Source organism: Empidonax traillii, unplaced genomic scaffold (genome assembly GCF_003031625.1).
Source record: "Empidonax traillii isolate 1590-97213 ecotype Southwest subspecies unplaced genomic scaffold, ASM303162v1 scaffold984:size454904, whole genome shotgun sequence".
Taxonomy (NCBI): domain Eukaryota; kingdom Metazoa; phylum Chordata; class Aves; order Passeriformes; family Tyrannidae; genus Empidonax; species Empidonax traillii.
This window is the reverse complement of record NW_020956177.1, coordinates 132587-148700: the sequence shown is the minus strand read 5'-3', so window position 1 is coordinate 148700 and position 16114 is coordinate 132587. Positions and strand designations below refer to the sequence as shown.

General features: G+C 36.2%; 1 protein-coding gene across 2 annotated transcripts in view; it reads left to right on the top strand.

Annotated features, from left to right (window-relative positions):
- Positions 1 to 16114, top strand: part of LRPPRC (leucine rich pentatricopeptide repeat containing) — a 92905-nt gene that overhangs the window by 63534 nt on the left and 13257 nt on the right. For both annotated transcript variants that reach the window (XM_027903593.1, XM_027903595.1), the window contains exons 26-31: positions 2904 to 2972; positions 3254 to 3344; positions 5881 to 6023; positions 6136 to 6223; positions 10078 to 10201; positions 13829 to 13917. In XM_027903593.1, coding sequence (XP_027759394.1) covers positions 2904 to 2972; positions 3254 to 3344; positions 5881 to 6023; positions 6136 to 6223; positions 10078 to 10201; positions 13829 to 13917 — 604 coding nt within the window. The remainder of the gene's footprint in view (positions 1 to 2903; positions 2973 to 3253; positions 3345 to 5880; positions 6024 to 6135; positions 6224 to 10077; positions 10202 to 13828; positions 13918 to 16114) is intronic.

The window sequence follows — 16114 nt, the reverse complement described above, 5'->3', positions numbered from 1 at the left end:
AGATTCCTCTCTGACAGGTCAGTATTTTCCCAGACAGTCTGTTTTCTTTCAGCTCTAAGAGGTAGAAATTACCTCAAATAAAAATGTTAGTACAGAAAAGCTGGTGATTGGACTCCTTCAGTTTGAAGGACTGGTTCTAGGAAGGAGGAGAACAAATCAAATGCTTTTAGAGCTTTAGGATCACTGCATGTACATGATTTTTGAGTGCGGCTTGACTAGAGTTCTTTCCAAGATGCAGCATATTTTCTCCCTTTCTGGTTAGTTTTCCTTTCTGTGTGTGAAGGTACAGAACTGGTAAATAAATTAGTGTAGGTATAAATGTAGTATAATTATTGTAGAAATGTGGAATGTGCTGAGTTGGAAGGGACCCATCAGGATCATTGAGTCCAACTCCTGGCCCTGCACAGGATGCCCCAAGAATTGCACCACGTTTAAGTTGAACCTCAGAAACATAGTAACAGAGTTGATCAGAGTATGGACTGGTTTCTGTAGGAGATATGATGAAGTAGGTGAGTCGTGCTTAGCCTAGAGAAGGAACAGTGAAACTGGGAATTATTTTATATACTGCCATTGAATTATATGAAATTAAGAAGATAAAGAAAAATCAATTGTGCGTCATCTTCTAATACAAAATCTAGAGGTCTCAAATGAAGCTAGTAGAAGTTAGGCTGCAAACAAACAAAAAGTGGTAGTATTTTGGTTGTTTTCAGCAGAAAGTCCTGGTGGCAACCCTTTGCCAAAAGATCTATGGTGTTCCAGGGGCATCCAGAAAAACTCCTGGAAGAGAAATCGCTTATTAGAAACACTGTGATCCACTGAACCTCAGGTAGCTGGAGAGTGGAAGAGCACTAAAGGGAAAGTATTGCTGTGTTTGCTGACATTTTATATTCTCCTTTATTCACTGTGTTAGGGAGAGGATAACAAGCATTAGTTTGGAACGGCACAACTGTTTTATATTCCAAGAGAACGTAAAAGCCAGAAAACCTCCATGTTTAGTTTAGATGCTATATGAATTGCCTGAGACTCTCAAAAGGAGAAAAAAACCACAACAAAACTAAAACCCATACAAATACTTTAAGACTCAATAATAGATTTTTTTTTGTTTAGTCCATTGAAACAAGCAAGATCAAAATTGTAAATGGGAATTTGGAAGAGTAATTAGAGTAACAGTTTTTTCTTTATTTTTTTTTTATTCCATGCATTTTTTGTTCTGTATTTTAGTCTGCGGTATTGTAGAAAGACTGCTTGCTGCTAAATGCAATGTTTAAAATTCCCTAAGATTGTAAGGGATAAGCTACAAATATGGACTATCAGGCAAGCCCTGGAGATTTAGTTAATCTGACCTAGATGTTCTTTTGATGATTGAGACCTGCAGTATGTGAAAACACTTCTCAATTTCAAAATGAAACACAAGGATATCTGTTGTATAACTCAGCTGTCCTTGTAGTGACAGACACATCAATCATTTCTGAACAGGAAAGGATTTACTATAAAAAGTTAGTAGGTTTGGAGCTGTTGAGTTCATTGGCATTCGGATCAGCAATGATATTGGAAGTTGTAAGTGAATTCAGCATTTGAATTTTACCATGTCCTAAAGAGGATTAGCTACAAATGCAGGCAACATACTTTTTTCTTTTTCATTTTCAAGAGCCTGTTGTGTATCAAGAGCCTGTTGTGTAAGATGTTAATTCTTGACTTAATTTTCAGCATGTTTTATGTGAAACTGCTTGTAGCTCATAAAAAAGCACTGAACAGGTACCTATAAATATAAATAACTGTGGGGAGGACAAAACTGAACAAACAATTAATTGGAAAAAGAGCATGTACCTGGAAAGCCAAACCATGTTTATGTATACCACTTTTGAATACTTGAGAAGCCAGTATTTTTCTGTAAGCTCTTGGGTAGAGACTTTTTTTTAGTACAGCTAAACACATAGAGATGCTCCATGTTGAGGATCTGTGGAGTTAGTGTCCTGTTTTTTGCAAAACCTTACAATGACTGCATAAAATGGTTTGGGTGATTGGTAGGATTATATGGCCTAAGATGTACTCTGCAGAGCACTGTTTCCTTTGTATTTAGCAAATTTTAACAGTTTTGATTGAAGTTTTGTATGCTACTTTTCTGGTGTATGGTGAAAAATTTCAGAAGGATGGAATGGTAATAATTCTGCAGTTGGAGAGTATGGGAAAAGAAAATTATTTGTATTTAATGGTGTTGGTAAATTGACTTTTTCAATAGTAATATTTCCACTCTTTTCAAACTGGGACTTAATATTTCTCAGAGCTTTTTGTTCAAATTGCCTCTTCTATGCCAAGTAGCATTAAAAGTTTGGAAGTTGCACTTCACGTTTAAACAGTAGAGATTTCTTACGATATTAACAGCTAAAAGCCTTCAAGAGTCAAAACGTGTTTCTCTGTAGGGTGAACAGACACTTCCTTGGAATTACTTTGAACTATATTAATATGAATCTGGACACCTGAAATGAAAGCCAGGTCCTCTCTGTGAATGATCTTTGTGCTAAAACAAGATAGTGTAAGGCAATTAAATCCATGTACTCTGTGTGAGGGAAGGGTAAGATGTGAAAATGATTGATGCTTTGCACACTTTTTTTTTCTCTCTAACTTTTTTTAGATATGTTGTGCATGAGTCCTAGAGTGCTTATAACATGTTTCTTTAAGAATTTTGACTTTTCCTTTATTTATTTAAGAGTTTTATTTTAGTGGAGGAACTACTATTTTGGTTATGGTCTGTGGTGCTGAGAAGGTACAATGTGGTAGTCTGTACCAAATGGAGTTCAAACAAAAGCCATGAACTTCTATTATGAATATATGTATTATGTTTACTTTTCCTTAGAATGTTCTCTGTGAAGTAATGTGTTTCTTCTTGTGGAAATATTTTACAGACTCCTGGCTTGAGAGCACACTCTGGAAGATTGCAGTGGTTTGCAAAAAGGTGTATATCAAATAATCAGGTATGTGACTCGTATGATGTGTTCTGTGGAACTGTCATTATATTCCAGGAAGAATTGTTTTGAAATACTTCCTCGCTTGACTTTTATGCTTGTGAAAGGACATGTGACAGGCTGATGAGGTGAACTTAATGCTTGGTGTAAATGCTGTTGGGTACTTAAAACAGAAATAATATTTTAGCTGAATGCACACAGCTATCTGTGTATCTCAGTATGTGTGCTTAGATAGAAAAATAATTGTTTGGCTGAGGTATAACTATGTTCTTCCTTCTTTCTTTTGAAAGATGGAAACTTTGGAACAGTTGGTAGAATTAACTCAAAATCTCTTTGAATGTGATCGAGATGAGATGTACTACTACCTGCTTCAACTGTGTGGTAAGTGAGCTTGAGAGCTCGAAAACGTTATAATCTGTTTTCTTTCATGGGTGGGGATAGGAAATAACCCTGGAGAGAAGTTATATCTTGATATGCAATTAGCCTGGGTAGCATTTCTGAGGCCTCTTGCAGGTGAGGGGAGGTCAGGTTTTTGTTTTTACCTGCAGACCTGAACACTTATGTAGCACTTGCATAGTACAAGTCTTCCAATCTGTGCTATTCTCTTGTGTTGTAATGTGAAAGTTAATTCTGTTTTGGTTTTCAGTATGTTTAAAGAAGAAAACCTGCTTCTCTGTTCTCTTCATAACTAATAAAAATCTGTGGTCTCCAGGTTTGTAAAGGTTCATATATTTATTTTATTTACCAGTTCTTCATCAGCCTCAACCTAACTTTTGCATCATTTATAGGAATAGAACAGTTTTTAAAAATGAAAGTTCATTTCCGTGGGATAGACACATAGGATGTGTCTGTAGTGGTTTTCATTCCTCTCCTCTGTATTTTTTGGTCTGTGCTGGTTTTGTTATTCAATGTATCATAAAAAAAATTTTGAAGCCTTCACTTATTTTAAAGTCTTGAAAAAATGCATTGTTTTAAAATTGGATATGGAGCACTAAATAGTAAATTGGGATGTAAAGCATTATAGTGATTACTATGTACTTGGGCAATACATGTGTGTATATATATATATTAATGAGCCATTTGATATATTTGGTAATGGGAAGACTTTCTTTTGAGTTTAAATAATTTTAGGTTGTTCCCCATGTATAGGACTAAGACTAGCGATGCTCTAATGCTAGATAAAGTATTATTCAAACCGTCTTTTTTCTTTCTATATGGTGATGATAGAGACCTCTTCTCCACTGCACTAAGCTCGAGCTGGAGAGATGAGAACTTCCACAGAAAAATGACCAGAGACCCCTTGAGAATTTTGCTGCCTTTTATTTCCTAAGCCTTGGAAAGCTTCAAACAGAACTGTAGCGTTACCTAATTCTGGCTTTGCCCATACTGGTTCGCCATCAAAAATCAAGTAGGCCTGAAAATCAATCTTGTCTGAACAGGGAGGGAGCCTTCCTATTTCTCTGCTCATCCTGTTCACCTCTGGCAATGACTAACTCTGACAGTGTGCCTGCTAGGAAGAGAATCTAAGAAGATACAGTTTATCAAATTCTGTCATGCAAAATCTTCAGTCTTCTTTCAGAAGACAGAACCAATTCCATCTATTCAAATAACTGGAAAACATTTGTAGGTTTCTGTCACCACAAAAGACAAAACCCATCCACAATCCTGCTTTCAACCATTTTAGATTACCTATCAAAGCTGCCCCATGCACAAGGATAGTAGAGTTGTCATTGTGTACCTAAGCCATAACTTCAGATCTATTTTAGGCATATAAGAAAAGAACCTACCATCTAGTCCAAGCAGTGATCAAAAATGTTGAAAACAAGGCATTTGTTTTTTTAGAATCACAGAATAATTCTTGCTGGAGAGAACCTCGGGAATTTTAAGCCTAGCCGTTTCCTGGAGCTAGGACAGCTCCAAAATCAGATCACAGCATGGCCTTGTTTAGTAAAGTTTTGAGTGCCTCCAATGGTGGAAATCAAACAGCCTCTCTGGACAGTCTCTTCCAGAGAGATCGTTCTCAGATACTCCACTGCTGCAGCTTTTAACCATCACTTGTCATCCTTTATTGTGCACTTGGAAGGAGAGATTGACTCACTCTGCTTTGTAGCTGTTAGTTAGGTAATTGAAGGCAGCAATTGCATTCCCTGTTAGCCTGCTTTTCTCCAGGCTGCCCAGAACTCATCTTCTTTGACTTCCTCTCCTTCCTGATCTGCTCCAGCCCCACAGAGGTACAGAAGATCCCGAGTTGGAAGGGACCCACATGGTTGAATTTGCTCCAGTTGCTAGGATCTCTTACAGTTGTGGAACCCAAAACTATGACAGAATCAACAGTGAAGAATTGACAAAATTTGCATGCATGACAGAAGAATTAAACCTAATTCAAATGAAATGCCAAGGCGGTTTACTGGGAAGGACATTTCTGCTTTAGAGAGCTCATTTTTACTGGGATGTAAATCAGTAGTGTCTGGTAATCATAAATGCTTCACAGCTGGTAACTGCAAAGCTAGAAAATGTAAAGGCAACAGGAGAACACCTGCTTAGGTAGTCAAATAGTAGTTAACTGTTTTCTTTAAGTCCAGATTTCTATTTACTTCTAGTGATGCACATATGAATTTCTATTAACAATCAAGAGTAATAGAACTGATGAGCTGGGAGGATCACTTCTGCAATACTTTCTAGCTAATTTCTCGTTCATTTGAAAATTCGTGTAATCTTTGGGGTTTTTTCTGTTTACATCCTCTGGCGTCCTCAATGTATTAAAATAGTTCAGAACTTTTCAAATTGATGCTCATATGAAGCAGAAGTACATGACTAATTGATTAATTATTTTCCGAAGACACCTTTTTTGAATCACTTTAGATAAGTATGTACACTCTAGATGTGCTTTTATGTGAAGATTTTAATCTTGTTTCAGAGAACAATGATGACTGGGGGAAGGCTGAAGCTGTTTGGACTAAAATTCAAGAAGAAAATATTGTTCCTCGTGAGAAAACACTAACTTTACTTGCTGATATATTTGAGAAAAATGGTCAGGTTGTTCCATTTGAAGTACCTAAGGTAATTGGAGTTTAACTTTCCTGGCTAACATCACTTTTGAATGTATTTCTTCTCATAAAAAAAACGTTAACAGATAGCATTACATTAACTTAAATGTTTGTATCTTTTAAAGGTTAGGCATGAAGACAGGAGAAGTTTAAGTGCTGTTATTGAGGAAGAAAGAAAAATAAGGATGCTTTGCAAGAAAAATAAAGCAAAAGGTAAACTGAAATCCACTGGGTTTTCTTCCCCTTCCACATTCATTTTAAGGTTTCAATTACTTGCAGTGCTCTTTTGTGCAAACTTCCCTGTCTCAAATAAGAACAGAATTGATTTATGCATTTATGTTTGACTTTTATATAGAAGAGAGGAGATTACTTCAGTGCAGTTCCTTTGGCTTAGTCTGTATTTAATCATTGGAAATCCATTGGTATCCATCTCATCCCGAAGCAGGGTGACAGAGTCAGATTTGGCTTTACTGGACCTTGCAAAGCAGGGTCAGAATCAATCACAGAATGGATTGGAAGGGACCACAGTGGGTCGTATGGTCCAACTTCCCTGCTCAAGCATGGTCATTCTAGAGCAAATGGCACAGGGTTGTTGAGTATCTCTGGTGAGAGAGACTCCACAGCCCCTCTGGCCAGTCTGTTCCAGTGCTGGGTCACCTGCACAGTAAAGAAGTTCTGCCTCATGTTTGGGTGGAACTTCCTGTGCATCAGTTTCTGCCCATTGCCTCCTGTCCTATTGCTTGGCACCACTGAGAAGAGCCTGGCTCCAAATCAGTCTATTTCTGGTATTTGCCAAGGAGCAGAGCATTGAATGTTCTGGAAATCGATATTTTGTTCATCTATACTATAGTAACTAGGTACCTCCCTTGAAAGTGGTTTAGAAAATTCAGTAGGTTTAAAGAGTTTAATTATGCTGAATGAGGAACATTTATAAAGCAAGACATCTAGTAGTTCTCTGAGTATATTTTACAGCTTGGACACAGTTTTTTAAGCTTTGAGTTCATTTACACATTTAACTTATGTTGTGAGTAAAATGACCCCATAGAGTTATTCAGTCTAAATATTCAGTCTGTATAGATGAGGAGTCTGAGGTTGAGTCAAGACATTCTGTATATAGCCAGTGCAATATCATATTAAGAGTTACGAGTGTTATGGCACCAATAAAGTTAATGTTTTCAGGAGATTCTTCATGCTGGTAACTTTTGGGAATCATAAGTAAATGAGAAATGCAGAAACATTTTCATCTAAAATCAGGCAAAATTAATGGAATGTACTTCAAAACATTATCACTAGAGAAGTGTCCTGTGCCTTTGGTATCATAAATCAGGTGGAGAGCAAGAGGAAACTAAGTATGCCTTGGACTTTGCAGGAAGACTAGTTTAAAACAAAAATATAAAAACACAATCTGTGATGACATTGGATATTTAATTTATCCATAAGCCCCTTTTGCATATTCTTTTATTTGAAGGTGCAGTATTTGAGAGGAGTTGGTCTAGAGCTATTGGGAATGAAGGGAAAAAAAAGACAATGTTGGAAAACAGTTCCTCTCTTCTTGGGAGACCATTGTCTTGGCCTTAAAGAAAATCTAAAAAGACTAAACTGTTGGGTTTTTTTATATAACAGTATCATGTAGTTTTGGTGTGAATGTAATAGAGCAGCTTTTTGATGGGAAAAAGATTAATTCAATCTAGTTATGTAACCGTTTCATGAACTTACCAACTCTGACATGTGTTTTGATAATCTGTTCTCTGGAGTTTTTGATTTATGCAAAGTCATATTTTCATTTTTATCTTGATTCCTCGGTGAGAGAACTTGACTCTAGGGGATCATGTTACACATATCCCAAACAGTCACAATTGCTGAAACAGATTTGACTGTCTTGAGAGCTGAGACTTTCTTGGCAAGTTGTCACTTTTCTAGCAAATCTTTCTACTTGAAATAGCTGGTATAACACAATATTATTTTAAAACCAAGAAATTTCTCTTTTGAATGCTAATATACTTTTAGATGCCATCTGAAGAAGGCATCAGCTGATAATACTTCAAACATGCTACTTGCACTGATGCAAAATAAAAGTTAAGAAAATAATCTAAATAGTATAATCATTCTGAGGTTAGGACTAACATACACAGCAAAACATCCTAGAACAGGAAAACAAAACCAATAGATTTTTTTAGTTCTTCATTGAAGTAGTCATTAAAAAAAAAAATTAAATATATTTCCTTGTAGAAAGAGATCTTACATTTTTTATGGACTGTGATAATTAATGGTATCATGTGCTTCATGTCATGTCCACTAGTGGCAAGTCCATTTCTATACCCAACCAGTGGAAAGCAATTCTTAAACACAGGGTGAAATTCTACTTCAGTCTAAAGACAGCAGAGCTTTTGTAGGAGTCTCTAAACATAAGGATTTTTTGCCTTAAAAAAATTGATTTTAAACAGGCAGAAATTCTTTTTGAGCAGAAAGAACAAACCTATCACCAGTCAGCTACATTTTTGTACATCATTAGTTGCTTTTGTAGCAGATTATACCAGCCAGAGGTTTATTGTTATTGTTGAATGTGGTTGCCAGTCTGCTGGTACCTCAGATTTCAGAACTGCTGAAGGCAAAAAAAATGTCTTTCCCTCTGAATTTAAATGGGAACAGTCTATGAATGCTGGTGATCAGCATCTGAGCAGGCAAGAGAGTTCAGCACATTCCTGCAGGCCAAGCTTAACTTCAGACCTATAAGTAAAAGTAATGAAGGATTTAAAGACCTCTCCTGTGTGATCCTGTTGTTTCATTGGTCTTTTGGTCGACAGTGCAATCACTATTGTAATGTCAATACTGTTATGAGTCATACTCTTATGTCACTCTTGTGTACATGAAACTCACACACACAGAAGTGAATTTAACTTTTACTGTGATATTCTTATCCTTTATCTCTGTTCATATATATTTTTAATGTAGTTCCAAGCATCCAAAGTAGATCATGAATGACCATGTTAATTCTAATTATTAACTCGTGTATGAGTTGGTGTGATGTAAGTAACAAATTTTATGTATAGTCATTTCTATGCTTACATTTCAGGAGGTTTTTATGTATACTCTTTGGTTGAAGAAGTTTAAGATTCAAACCAAAAGGCATACCAACAGCTTTCGTTAAAAGTCCACAACACACTGTAATAAGTGTGGTTAGTGTAATGCTTCTTGTGGCAGTAAGATTCAAATGAGTTGCCCTCATCTTTGCTTTCAAAGTATAAGAAAAAAAACTTGATGTGTAGCTGTGAAATTTGTAGTGATAGTCCAGCTATTTCAGGACTAAGTTGTAAAGGTTATTGTGGCTGTGATTTGAATTAGCAAATGGGTTATTTTATGAATCATTAAATGAAACGTGCAGTCACGATTTACACGTAAAAGATCGTTTATGGTTCTTAACGCATCTTTCTAGTGCATGTTACAGTGTGGATGGCAGTTTTAGCTGCATGTTTATAGCTGTATAATCTTGTTTCAGAAAAATAAATGACTGAAAAGTGTGCTTATCATTTTTTTCCCCCTTTTTGGTAACATCTTTTCATACACTGACAGTTATTGTGAATGCATGAAATAAAACTGTTAATCAGTCAAACAAATGCAGTGTAGTTTACTTGTTAAATATCTGTATATTTGTAAATTGTATGTTTTGTATAAATCCTGTCGTAGCCAAATAATTTGATCTCCCCATATTGGAGTCGCCTCCTATATTATCTGTTAAATGCTGTTGTGATCATGCACCAGATGCTGTAACTATATACCCCAGAATTAGGTGTTGCTTTAAAAATCCCAAGTCTTCCCCTTCTAACCAGCTATGTTGGTATTCAAGCAACAGCCACGTGTAAAGAAAGAGCAGTATCAAACTTATTCTTCTGTGGAAGTATGTGTCGATTGTTGTATACAAAGCTATGATCAGCAGCTTTGGGGTTAAAGATGTAAGCAAAGGATAAATAGATTTTGGGTGGACCTTTTGCAATGAATAGGTGATTTCTTTCTGTGATCGACACCATCGCAATATAACATTTCTTTTTGACTTCCTTTTTCTTCCTTAGAGGCCTACGATATTTTCATGAAAATGCAAGGGAAGGATGAGTTTCAGTATCGTTTTTACGACACCTTTATAAGAGCATTGTTAATGCAGAATTGTCTTCAAGAAGCCATCGAAGTGAAACGCATGTAAGGCTTTTCTTTGTTTAGGGGATTTTGCTTGGTTTGGAGAGAGCAGTTAAATAATTTCTGGATCATTTTCAGATAAGTCCTTGTCTTCTAATGGGAAAACAGGACATGACTAGTGATTAGGAGCTGTGGTAAGAAATACACTGATGTTTCACAGGGCTATATATCATATTTTTAAAAGGTATAGAGTGTCAGTATGTATTGCTAATAACTTATTTCAACTAACAATGTGAACAAATGTTCTTGGCATCAGAGCTGAAAGTCTACCCTTCTGGCAGTCTGCCTTTTCCTCTTTGGAGCAGTATCCAAACAGACAAGATTCCTTCACTTAGCTGCCCGTGAGCCTTCCCCTCAATGCCTGTCTTACCCTGCCCACACTTCCTGGCAGCTGGCTGCCTGCCAAGTGCAAAATGGTATGTTTGACTGTGATGCCAGTGGCTAGGAGATGACCATAAACCTTAGATCCAACTCTTACACTTCTGAAATAAATCCAACCTGCTGTCATGAACTATTAGAATCAACAGAATTGAATTAACCTTGAGTGAGTTGTATAGTACAACCTTTGCTTTAATTATTGCCTGTAATGTGTGTTCTGGTCAGGTCTGTGGGCTTCAAATTACAAGTGTTGTGACCTCTCAGTGTAGAGTTAAGAAGAACAAAAAATTTAAGTTTAAGGATTTCAAGTCTTTCGGTTTCTTCAGCAAAAACAAGACTAGTTGTTGTCTTCAAGTGTGCTCACTGACTGAATACAGTGAATTTGAAAGTGCCTGTAGGTAACTTATATGAGGCACTATAAAAAAAACCTAATAATTTTTAGACTCAACTTAATTTTTGATGTCCAGGAACAGTGTTGTATAAAATGATATTTATTATTTTCATGTTTTCTTTAAAAGTGTTTAGACTGGAGAAATATCTTTAATTGAAAAAGTGTTTGAGTTCTGCATTCAGAAGAACAAATAATGTTTTTTCAAATAGGTCACAGTAACTGGGCTTTATGATAAGGAATGTTTGTGCTTGTTGGATATATGGCTTGTATCAAGGGAAAACTAAAACAGCTTATCAAATTAAACTCCCTGTAATGGAGGCAACTGATAAATCTTTACAAATAGAAAAAGATGGAGAGGAGATGTTTTAGGATTACAAAGAATGTTGATAAAATTTAGCTAGTTTGTTTCACAGAAAATACTCAGGTATCTAAAGATGTATTGAAAGGTTCTGCAGGGCAGAAATTTGAAACATTCTACTGAAGATTTGTACATGGGTGGACTTCATCCTTGCTCTACAGCTTGAAATACACTTGTAAAGAAGATGCAAAATTATTGCATGTTACCAGCAGCAATTTGCAGAAAAGAGCAGAAGGAAGGTGGTTTCTTGTTGCTAGTATTTCAGTGATTCAGAATTCCCACTTAAGATAAGTGTTGTAGGAAAAAAATTAATTGGAAAGACTAAAAAGTTGGAGATGTGTTATATAGGACTAAGCCTTGGAACCTTGAGATATTTAAGCGTAAAGTAAATAGAATTTTCTAAGAGGTTCTATTCTTGGTCGCTGGTCAAAGCCAACCATCATCATAACCCCTGTGCTTTTCAGAACTCTCATACTCCGTGTTGTAGCCAGAATGCCAGATAATGACATGCTAAGAAGCCTGTAACAGCTCACTGTTGCATTAAGACAGAACATGCTTCATCTTGGCGGTGTTCATGATGTATCCGTGTATGTTTTTTCTAGTAACACAATCATGCTTATATTAAGCATTTTCAAAGGTCTGTAAGTTTTAAATTATTCACTGAAATGGAGAAAGTGATTGTGTGTGTGCCTGTAGTTGAGAAATAACAAATGTCTGTATTTTGCACACATTTCTGCGTGCTTCACAATTTTTCAAAACTCATACTGCAGAGAAATTACTCTTACAAAGTTTAAATGTGTGCAGTGGCCTGAAACCTGTGCAGCTCCTAGCATTTGCATAAAATACTATTACTCTTTTTATTGTTTGAAGCCGCATTTGAAATGTAAATAATATTTACAGAGTCTTACTGTAAGCATTAGCATAGACAACAAAATAACAATTTTTTTTTAGATTAAAAAGGTACGATAATTTTAAAACTTCCCTCCTGTTATCAGAACTGAGAAACTTCCGTGAGAAAGGGATGTGGGAGAAGGAAATAGCATTCGTACTCTGCATTTTGAAAAAAACAAACATTAAGCAACTCAGATTACTGATCTGTTGGTCAATCCAAGTGTAGTTTCTTTCACATTCTAGAACTGTTTTGAGGAATATTTACTGCATGTAGTCCAAGAAGTTTTAAATAGAAATTTAGGAGTATTGGAATGATGGATTAGTTCTGTAATAGTAGCTAACATCTATTTAATCACACTAAAGATTGGAAGATTGGAGAAAGTAAATCCTTTGTTATATGTAATTTACAGTCTCATGCATGAATTGTTGACTTAAGGGCTTTGACAGATGGGACAAAGGGGAAAAAAAAAAAAAAAGGCGGAACTGAGCAGTGGGTGCTTAGGCAGGGATTAAGGGGATTGGTTGGGAGAGTAAGAAAATCCCGAGTCCAGTGACTGCATTTGTGAGCCTGGGAGGCTGAAAGTGACTGAGAGGATAGTCATATTGTGTGCAATGTGAAGGATTTTCTTGGGATTGAGGAGAACAATTTAGCAATGACCTTGCTTACCTCCCAATCCGCTCAGCCCCTAAGTTCAAGTAGGTAGGCTGCTCAGTTGTTTGCCACAAGATGATCAGTGAGGTTTATCTTGATTGCTGATATGGTAAATGGTAATGCCCCCCTTTGCTCTATAGAGATTTTGTAATCTAGAAATGAACATTTGTAAAGTTATCCTTATATATTAAAAATGGGTCTTGGCTGTATGTCATTTAGGAACAGGAACATTCTGTAGTATAAGACCAATGTGATTGCTGGTTAGTCTCTCTTGACTAATTTCTAGAGTGTTAGAAGAGCTTTAGCAAGGTCATTAAAGATTGTCTTTGTTATATACATTTGTGAAGTTTTGTATTAGAGGAGATAAAGAATTGATAAGCGAAATACGATTTTAACGTGGCTAAGGCAGCAAATGTAGTATGTTCACTTTAAAACCTGTATACATCTAGATGACAGAAATTTGAAAATTAATCAACCAAATGACATGGTGTTAGTTCATAATATGCTTTAGTTTATGTTTAAAATATACAGTGCTGAAAATAAATGTTTCATTTTTTATTGCTGAAAGAATAGTTTTATATTTTATAATTATGGTGACTATTGAAAAAAGAAGAAAAAGTATCCAGCTTAGGATATAACAGAACAATGCAGGGCATGCAGTTATTTTAGTCATCTAATATGTCAGCATTCAAGAATCTGAACCGATTGTTTAAAAAAAATCTTGTACTTTGTTTCTTTTGTTGCTCACTTCCAACTTTGTCATCTGTCAGAATGCAAAAAAAAATTATCCTTCTATAACCATTGACAGGATAACACAAAAGCTGTCTCCAGGTCGATATTTTGCAGCAATATTTTTAACATACGAACAGTAGTTTTTATAATTTCACCTTGGTGCTCAACCATTTATTATCGTATCAGAAGCATGTCAGTAATTCCTTTCTAAATGTCTGCTTCTTTTAGTGCTGAGACCCACATCAAGGGCTTCACACTGAACAGTGCTGCCAGCAGCCTCCTCATCATATCGCAAGTTAGGCGGGATTATTTGAAAGGTATGTCACAATGCTTGACCTTTACGTCACATTAATGCCTCTGCAGATTTTTCTTGTAACGCCCTTCGAATACTTGGATAAAGGAGTCCATTTAGCAAATTACCTGCTTATCAAGAGCCTTTTGTGGTAGCTGAGAGACGTAAATTACTGTACATGCATTTATAATACAGCTTGAATATGAATGTACTTGTCATTTGACCACTTAGTCCAGTTTCCATTCCATTTAACACAAGATGGGTTTTCTTAAGATGAATCACAGCTCTTCAGACATGCAAAATTTGTGCTCCAGAACGAGAGAAAGTACAGGCTTTCAAGTGCGTTAAAATTCACAGCACAAGTCATTTTGCTTTGGAAATTAACATACTTTAGAGCATCTGAAACAATTCCCAGCAGTTGTTTCTTGCATATTGTGTTGGTTGTGTGAGATACCAGATGAGTTAAATTGACTGTTAAATGTGCGTGATTGTGCACTAAATGATTATAATATTGATTTAAAAACTTAATCAAATACTTTTTAATAGTTCTCAATACCAACAGTAACAAAATATTCGGTTTGGTTTTCTTTTTAATGTAACAATGATGATAGGAAAAAAAATGGTGGCTGAAGAGTACGTAAGAGTACCCAGCAAGATGGTGGGTAAAGTTTACAGTTGTTTTGTTTTAGTTGTTGGCTTTGATTGCTTTGCAACCTGGAGGTCGGCTCTGCAGTGTTACACTTTCCTTATTCAGCTGTGCTGTAGAACTCTGGAGAGAGAAGAAAACTCTGCCTGCACATTATCTGAGGTGGAGTGCAACGTGGTTTATCCCAATGCAAGTCTTAAGTACAGTGTTGATAGCTACTTTTGTCAGTACCTTTAAGCATTAAAGCAGCTGTGTAGGACTTAAATGTATTATTTGAGTCGGGTATTACAAGGCATACCAGAAAATCCATTTTTGATTTTGCCATCATTTTATTTCACTCCATTTTGTGTAGCTGTAGTAGCCCATAACCATGTAACGTCAGCTACATTAAAACACTCGAGATGAGCGTTTAGACACATCTTCTCACTTGTACTCTTTCTTTCCAGTAGCTGATAAACTTGTCTTCTTTCAAATGCCTTCCTCATTCAGTCTCCAGTTCTACATCATTACCAGGTGTCATCAGCTGAAGTATTTTGGTGAATGCAATTGCTTGTCTTGCTCTTGGCAGATCTTTTTTTTAGCTTTCAGGGCTGACTTTCCTGTCAAATCTTATTCTAACAAATTTTCTCCTTTTTCTTCTCCTCCAATATGCCATAAAGTTTTGCCAGTTCTTCCTTACTACTGCACACCAAAGTTGTTCCCTTCTTCGGAACATCACTGCTGTTCCTGTAATCTGCCAGTCTGTTGCACTAACTATATGGGGTTTTTTTAGCTAGCATCCTAAATTTTCTGCCACATCAACTCTCTTCGTTGCGGTACTCTAAAAAGCTTTCTTTTGCAGGGTACAAAGTTTCTCAAGAAGTTTGTGGAAATTACATCCCTTTGCAAAATTTTATTTTCCTTTGTCTTGTGCATGGAACAAACTTTACTCTGGTTATTTCATTGAATAGTCAGACTTGATCCTTGTTTCTATTTTAATTTGAAAGGTACTTCCTCTCTTTTTCTAAGTGAAGCCTTTTAAATGCAAGCTACTAAATATTTCAGCCTTACTGGTCATTTCCTGAGGCTCACAGATTACCCGAAATATTATTGGGCACAGTGCTTTTGTCATCTTTTGTTGGTGAGCTCCATTTGACCTGCATTCTGTGATGGCTTTCACTTGTGTAAACCTGCTTGCTTTAACACTTCCTCATATAGTTCACCACATTATTTGCTGTGCAGTGTGGTATAGTTCAAAGTTTTTTATGTAGGCCCCTAAGTATACTCGTAAGAGCTCTAATACCTTCTAGCAAGACCTTGGTAAAAACCAGGTTACTTTAATGAGTCACAACTTGAGATTCACAGTAGGAAATTGGCAGAGTTTATAGAAGAAAGCATTTTGAAAAGTGAGTGGTTGGTTTTTACAAGCATATAGTTACCTCCAGAATTACCCAGTATGCTGCTAGTACGTCATTTCTTGAAGTAGTCTTGCACGTCTTCAGCTTTCAAATCTTCCTCTGTCCTTGTTCTTGAGAAGGCTGGTTGTGCTCCATGCTAGAGAAAGGTCCACACTTAGTCAGGAGACAACTTCAACACT